The sequence below is a fragment of the Zeus faber genome, assembly GCF_960531495.2.
Source record: "Zeus faber genome assembly, chromosome: 9".
In the NCBI taxonomy this organism is placed as follows: Eukaryota; Metazoa; Chordata; class Actinopteri; order Zeiformes; family Zeidae; genus Zeus; species Zeus faber.
In genome coordinates, this window is record NC_137197.1 from 13,982,835 (window position 1) to 13,991,079 (window position 8,245).

Consider the following 8,245-nt stretch of genomic DNA (forward strand, 5'->3'; position numbering starts at 1 on the left):
GATATTGTCTGCTCTTGTGTTTAAATGCTTAGAGCGTTGGATCCAGAGTCAAACCCTCTATCCAATGAAAGACAGAGGGCATGTTCACAGGCGGCCTGGGCGGCTTTGGCAACAGAACCTGTTGGCATGTTGATGATTTGGACAGCAGACCAAGTCCATCTGCACAACTGTGCACAACAGCGTATTTTAGAAGGAACAGGCTTTAGCTTCTTGTTACCGATATTGTTACTGTCGTTCCTTTCCCGACTCTCGCTCGTTCAAATGCGTTGGATACATAACTCAGCCTTTGAGATGCCGGAAGGTGTATTTCCGTAATTTTTACAGGAGCTGGGCCAGTTGACCCCGTCTACAGCCTTGCATTGAATTGAATCTGAAGCGGAATTTCGGAAACTGGAGTATCCCTTAAACATGCTTCTAGGTAGCCGTCTTGCTTTGGCCACAGTCACAACAATACAATGATTTGGATCAATAGAGCCGCTCCTTTCTGCCACATAAACATAACATCACATTCTAAAGCAAAGAACGCCCAAGTCTTCAGTCATTTCCTCAATATAATTGCGTGGGATGTTTTTCGCTTATTTGGATATATTTTAGGTTAAATTTAAGTCACAACATATTTTCAAATGGGCAGATCACTGGGTCCCTTTCAGTCAAATCCGGGACGTGTTTATCGGGATGATGTCATTTATTCCAGGATATAAACATTTGGGCCGTTTGAGCCTGTGGGCCAAGCTGGTCACTGCACGGCATAGAGGCTACATTCAGTTACTCGCAGTGTTTACACTATTCTTACTGCCCCGCCGCTAACCCTTTCCAGCTCCCGCTGAGCTAACTTAAGGTTTCGCAGGAGCAGGCAATTTCAAGAGAGGAAAATGCATGTTTGTGACAAAGAGCACATTTTACTGAGCGGATCAGTCACAATGGAGAAAATAGACTTTGTGCTCCTCGACTCAGAGGAGGTTTTAGGAGCGCAGGCTTGCCTTGCAACGAGTGAGGTTACTCAAGACCTCAAAGCAGTCGTATGTGTGTACATGCATTTATGCAAAATGCATACACACATATTTGAGGTCTGTGCTATTTTACTGCTGAGCTCATCATCGGGGTCGTTTGAAAGAGGAAAATCAGCATGCATGTTAAAGGTCCTTGTTTCGGGACTCTGTTTGATCACTGCTGGGATTTCAGTTACAATTACACAAATGAAGAACCTCTGACTGTAAGTAAAAAAAAAAAAAAAACCCTTCATAATGCAAATACAAATCATTGCGTTTAGAAAAGTCAGTGGCATCGAATGACAACGTACGCCGCTCTTCGTCGCCCACGATGTGGGATTGTGGCCACAACCTCAAAATGAAAAAAAAAACAAAAACCCCTGATACCCAACTTCTATTTTCAGCTTTGATCTTAAAAAAAAAAAAGAAAAAAAAAAGAAAGGAAAATAATAAACAAAGAACAAAACAAGCCTCACAGGGCTGCCCGGAAATTTGACCCAAGAGAAGATTTTGTGATTGACGACTTCCAGGCCTCAACATTCCGAACGCAGCAGAAGCCTCACAACAATCTGTTGTATCCAAGGTTGCTTGGTTACACTATAATAACAACCTATGATACTGTATAACCTATAATAATACACAATTAAAGAGATTTGGCTGCGTCAAACGCCAAAAAGAGGGAGAATCAGAGAGAGTCTCCACAGTTGGGAATAATCGTGTGAAAAACTTCTCCCTACAAAATTCCCATTTCGACTTCTCCACCTGGGCCTCAAGTAGCTGCAACAACCCGTCGGGAGCTCAAGCTGGAGAGGGCACCAAGACTGTGTTTACAGGAACATATTTTGGGCGTCCTTACTTCAACCTTGTTTTGGCTCAAACCAGTAGGCTAACAACAATCTTGAACTACGTCACCCGAAATTCACTGAAAGCTATTTAATTTGAGTTATAGAGCGCGCTGATGATGGGTGCTTATGTCATTTGGGGTCTTGATAGAGGTTATGTTTGGCAAAAATTTGCGCTGCTTACACAACAAATACAGCATGGCAGAGTGGGCATAATACAGAAAAGTAGGCAGAGAGAGAGGGGGGGGGGGAGGGGGAGAGAGAGAGCGGATGAGAGAGAGAGAGAAAGAGAGAGAGAGAGAGAGAGGGAAAGAGGTGAGAGAGAGAAAGAGGTGAGAGAGGGAGAGAGAGAGGGAGAGGGAGGGAAAGAGGACGAGAGAGAGAGGGAGAAAGATAGAAAGAGAGAGGTAAAGAGAGAGGGAGAATAAATAGAGGAGGGTGAGAGGGATGGAGGTAGAGCAGGGCAAGAGAACGAGAGGAAGCGAGAAAGAATAAGAGAGAGGGAGAGAGAAAGAGAGAGACAAATAGAGAGAGGGAAAGAGAGAGGGGGAGAGAAAGAGGGTGAGAGAGAGCGAGAGAGAGAGAGGGAGGGAGAGAGAGAGGGAGAGAGAGGGGGAGAAAGGGAGACAGAGAGAGAGAGGATGAGAGAGAGCGAGAGGGAAAGAGGACGAGAGAGAGGATGAGAGAGAGAGGGAAAGATGATGAGAGAGGGAGAAAGAGAGAGGGAGAGAGAAAGAGAGAGACAAATAGAGAGAGGGAGAGAGAGGGAAAGAGGACGAGAGAGAGAGGATGAGAGAGAGAGGGAAAGATGATGAGAGAGAGGGAGAAAGAGAGAGGGAGAGAGAAAGAGAGACAAATAGAGAGAGGGAAAGAGAGAGGGGGAGAGAAAGAGGGTGAGAGAGAGCGAGAGAGAGAGAGGAAGGGAGAGAGAGAGGGAGAGAGAGGGGGAGAAAGGGAGACAGAGAGAGAGAGGATGAGAGAGAGCGAGAGGGAAAGATAATGAGAGGGAGAGAGGGAAAGAGGACGAGAGAGAGGATGAGAGAGAGAGGGAAAGATGATGAGAGAGAGGGAGAAAGAGAGAGGGAGGGAGGGAAAGAGGGTGAGAGAGATGGCGAGAGAGAGGAGGGCAAGAGAATCATGGAATCAGAATGTTTGAATTTCTCATGAGAGAAGCCAAATTAATGTACAGTAGGTTGAATATGTGATGGCTTTCTGTTTCCTTTGTGTGTACTTAATGTGTATTTTCTCTTCCTCTGTCAGTTTTCAAAAATATAAATAAATAATCATCAGTCATCAAGAAGAACAATACTGCAATCTCAGTTGTTTTTTTTAATAGTTTATTTGTCCCTTTCAGGCCATTAAAAATAATAGGAATCTCTTTTTATTCACCTTTGAATAATTCTCACATTGTTTTTTTTTTTTATTTATTATTCATATACCCTGGATAGTTCTTTATAAATAAAATACAAAATACATTTGTTTCTTTTAATACAAATAAATATAATAAATATATTAGTTTAAGTTAGACAATGCAAATAAGCCGTCCTACTGCATAACCAAAAGGAATACTGCGATGTTTAAGTCTCTGAACAAGAGAAGCTACAATGACCTTCAGAGGTGGGAACTGCACCGGGTTGTCAGACAACCTGGAGAAAAAAAAATTAAATTAAAATAAAAACAAACATTCCCCAAACCAGCAGAAAGATCAAAATGATTCACAGATTCAGATGTTATCGAAGCGGAGAGACTATATCAAAATGATTATTATTTTTTTCTCTTAATCAGATCCTGAACAGATTAATTAAACGGACACTTTTTCCACACCCAAGATTTAGAGACTCTCTCTCTCTCTCTCTCTCTCTCTCTCTCTCTCTCTCTCACACACACACACACAGAAATGGGTGAACTAGCACCATCCGGTTATAGTGCATGGGCTCTGTGGTAACCCTGCACACGCACGCACGCACGCACACACACACACACACACACACACACACACACACAGCTAGAATTAAACAGAGCACAATGACAAAATAAGCTTTGGTTTTGAATGCTACCAGGAGACAGTCACTCCCATGAAATTGAGTGTAAAGTGCATATCACTGAATTAGACACACCTCAGGTCACACTGATTAGGCTACACGATGAAAACATACTGTTCATAGCACTCCCAAGGAAGAGCCCGTGTCATGATGCAGGGGGTGGGGAATTATTGGAGGCATGGGAATTACTGCTGATTGCTTTTTTTTTTGATCATTGCAGATTTGCATTGACTAGAAATCAGGTTTTTCCTGCCTCTTTCATGAAAAAGGCACTGGTGGTCACCTATGGTCATCACACCTGTAGAGAAGAGAATTCTATTGGAAGACAACATTCAGAGTTTGTATTGGGTACACGATTTCAAAAATATATATGTATAGAAAAATAGATTCTTGTGACATTTTTGGTACCAAAAAAAAAAAAAAAAAAGTTATCTGGTGTTTCTCCAAGATGAATTCAGTCTTTTGCTGCCTCCTGCTGCCAGCGAGTCCTGCCGGAACCAGTTCTGGTTCTACGGACTGCGTGGACAAACTCCCACTTGGGTTTCAGTTCTGTTGTTTTCCAACTCCGCTTGGACTTTCCTAGTCGGACAGGGACAGGCGTGCAAAGACGGTCAGCCTCTTGCCGGCCGACCCGTCGAACGTCGGGGATTCAGTTCCGCTGGAACCTCCGCTGCTGCTGCTGTAGCTGTCCTCCAGGGAGTCCTCAGAGGAGAAACGCTGCAGCGTGGCGGGCTTAATGAAGGCCCCTTGACCTCCAGAGCCGGGGAACATCATGCTGGCGTCCTTCTGGTGGCCGCCGTCTTCTGTGCCGGAAAAGGCATTGCCGCCGTTGAGGGCTGGGAAGTTAGTTCCATGGCCGCAGACGCAGCGGGAATGCTTGGGCTCTATTATCAGAGGAATGTTGTGGATGTCTCCGGCGCTGGCTCGGGTCTGAGGGCGACCGAACTGGAATGCTGTTGCTGCCTCGCGCTGCAAGGACTCGCCGGACACCGGGGAGAGCAGGTCGGCCGGAGGCGGGGAGACGGAGGGAGCGCGGCTGAAGCCCAGGTTAGGGTCGTTGAAGGGCGAAGGCAGAGACGGGGGAGGAGGGGACCTCCGCGAAGAGCCGAGGAACCCGGCAAAGCTGACGCTCTGGCGGAGCTGGTGGCGTGGATTCTGAGCGCCGGCGGACGAGGCGCCGGATTGCGGCGGCTGAAGCTGGTTCTGGAACTTAGCAGACGCCAACGGGCCGCCGCTGATTTTCTCCTCGTGGATGAAGTGGCAGCGGGTGCCGTAGGGGCAGTAGCCGAAGTTGTAGAAGGTTCTGCAGGGCTCCGTCTTGTATTTGGGGTGGCGGTACAGGCCGCGCAGCTCCGCCTCGCCGTGGGCAAACTGGCATTTGCTGCCGTACTTGCAGCTGCCGCTCTCCTGGTACCCGCGGCAGAGTTCAGTCTTGTAGCGGTTGGAGGGAAGAAGCGTTTGGGGCTGGATCTGGAGGGAGGAGGACGGGGGGAAGCCCGGCGGAGGAGGCACGGCGGCGTGGCCCGAGGAGAGGCCCTCCAGGCCTTTGAGCTGGCTCAAGGACGAGAGGAGGCTGCTGCTGGACTCGGTCAGGCTCATGGAGCGGTCGGGCCTGAAGGTGGACTGCGGCTTGGGCAGGGCGGCCTGGCTCCATATGTTGTCGGGCCAGAACGAGCTGCCGTCATCGAGGCTGTTGAGGTGCTCGCTGCTCAGGCTGACACTCGGGGAGGGCGGGGAGGGCGGGGTGAAGAAGGAGACCGATCGGTTGAGCCGAGCGGGCCCCGGGACTTTAAACTGGGACTGGGGTGAAGTGAAGGCCTCGTCCAGGGCAAGGTTCAGCAAGTTCTGTTGGGAAAGAGCGGCGGCGGCAAAGGATCAGTATCTCTCAATCCCCACATCTGAAGGTGTCAATTAAATCGGCACTTTGAAAACACACCACAAAAAAAAAAAAAAAAGGTAAATAAAGCGAACAGGTCTTGAGTGTGGCGATAACAACCCATAATCAAACCACCGCTGTGCTTTGTTATTCATGTGGAGGAGATCCCAGTTCTGATGTTTTATTCATGTACACATGCTATTTTATCAGGAACTACTTTTGACACTTTTGGCTCAACTTCATCGTTTGATGCAAACAGCAACAAAACACACCCTATGGAATATTACTTTTGGACAAATAAAACAATTCCGACGGTGTAGGAGATTATAGATTTAGGACTCAATTTTATGAATTCTATTATCAATTAATTAAAGTATTATTATCTTTTTTTTTTTTTTTCTTTCCTTAAACAGAGAGATGCCTCCGCAGGCCTTCTCTGTGTAACAAAAAAAAACAACCAAAAAAACATTGACAATACCAACGCTTTCCTTCAAATATCAAGCCCTACCTACGTGTCACAAGAGCAAAAGCGTCTCACGGCCATTCAAATCCGACAAACAACTTCCTCCGACCGATCGTTGGAGCTCGGGTCTGCGATCGGGGCTTGGTAAATACAGACCCCGGGGCGCGCAGCCGTTTCGAAAAAATCAAAAAACAACACACGTTCGTAACGTCGTAAGAAACTAAAAATCGGGGATTGGTAATAAAAAACAAAACAAAAAAAAAACTGGGACTCACCCGTGTGAGGAGGGTGTCGAGCATATCGGACATGCTGTGTACTCCTGTGGCGTGAAATGAAGAAGCTTTACCGCTGTCTGTCCCGTCCTGACGGTCTCTCTCTCTCTCTCTCTCTCTCTCTCTCTGTCTCTCTCTCTCTGTCTGTCTGTCTCTCTCTCTCTCGCTCTCTATCTCTCAAAACTATTTTCGGCCCAGATTGGAATCCAGTGAATTTGGCGTGAGGAATGCGAGGCTGGGCTTTTTATAAGTCGGCCCCGCTGCCCCACCCCGGGCCCGCCGGGGAGGAGTTTCCACTCGCTGGGTTCCCGGACGCCCCTCCCCGCGCACCTCAGGTTTCATCTGGAGCGCAAGAGGGGGCAGTAAAAAACCGTGTATTTTTAGCCAGCTGTGTGAAACGTTTCAGTTTCATTGGGACGCACACTCACACACACACACTCACACACACACACACACACACACACGCACGCACGCACGCACACGCGTACACACACACACACACACACACGCACGCACACACAGGCAAAGTGACCTGTTTACACAGCAGTGGACGCTCTTCAGGCAGTCTCTCTCAGTCCGCTCCCTATGGCTTCCCGACGACATTCGTGGGTTATTATTCTCCCCCCCACCACCATATATTCCCACATGTACTTTTGCACTTTACATTTCTTCGAAACAAAAAGGAAAATAAAAGAGACGCTTTAAAAAAGGCGGAATTTCGTGGATTCATTCGATCAATTAAAAAAAAGAGGAAAACAGCACGAGTCATTTTTACATTTTTTATTTTTATATACCTGTATACCTAAATTAAAGAAAAAACATTTGTACGGTGAGGCAAGGCGAGTTCATTTATAAAGCACATTTCAACAACGAGGCAATGCAATGTGAATTGAACTATATGTTTTTAGTTATATATTAAATCAATAAATATTTATTATTTTACTTTTATAAAATTGAGATATCCCCTCACGTTCAAGACAATTTTTATTCCAATTTTTATTTTTAAATGTACAAATTGTATAAATTTATATAAAAATAGATGTAAATAAATCATATGATCCCTTTAAAAAAAGAGTGAAAACAAAACACAAAATGCAAAAATACGCAACCAAAATGACAACCTCAATATTTTCTATGCGATAACATTACCGGAACATTTCTCATAGTGCTGTTATGATGGCCACGTATAGCTCATTACCACAGCGATAACGAGATATAGAATATGAAACCCATTATTTCCCACGCCCACAATGAACACACACATGTCAATTCCTCTGGGTGATGGTATGTTTTTGGGAAGTGTGATCAATCACGTTACCGTTTATCATATACTCTGTGGTTTCTCTGTAGTTTTTTTCTCTGTTGTCTTTACCAGAATTAAACCTACAGTATATCCATAGGTTAACCCTGGCTCCTTACCAGAATACATAGTGCTCTTTAGTTCCCCTTCAGACCCTCGGTTTCTGTTGTGAGAGACAACCGGGCTCAAATGTTTCACCCGAGCCCGGACGAGCTGATTAGTTACCGAAAAGTCACCTAAAGAACCACTGATTACGAGAATAAGATGAATGAGAAACAGAACCGGGGGCTCAAGTTAAAGCCAGAAGGACCTGGCAGTTGAACCAGAGTCAAACCAAACTCCTGGTTTTCATAATTCATTGATGTTTGGAAGAGTAATGTTTGTAATGTTATGTAATGTGGACTTAAGACATTTTTTTTTCCTATCTCTAATTTTCATTACTGAATATCAGACTTACTACG

General features: G+C 45.7%; 1 protein-coding gene across 1 annotated transcript; it reads right to left on the minus strand.

Annotated features, from left to right (window-relative positions):
- Positions 1-3,151: 3,151 nt before the first annotated feature.
- On the minus strand, positions 3,152-6,680 carry LOC307235153 (uncharacterized protein). The gene is made up of 2 exons (XM_080007148.1): positions 6,488-6,680; positions 3,152-5,718 (listed from the first exon to the last, which is right to left on the minus strand). Exons 1-2 carry the CDS (start codon positions 6,518-6,520, stop codon positions 4,453-4,455), a joined length of 1,299 nt encoding a protein of 432 aa, XP_079863274.1. The 5' UTR covers positions 6,521-6,680; the 3' UTR covers positions 3,152-4,452.
- Positions 6,681-8,245: the final 1,565 nt, after the last annotated feature.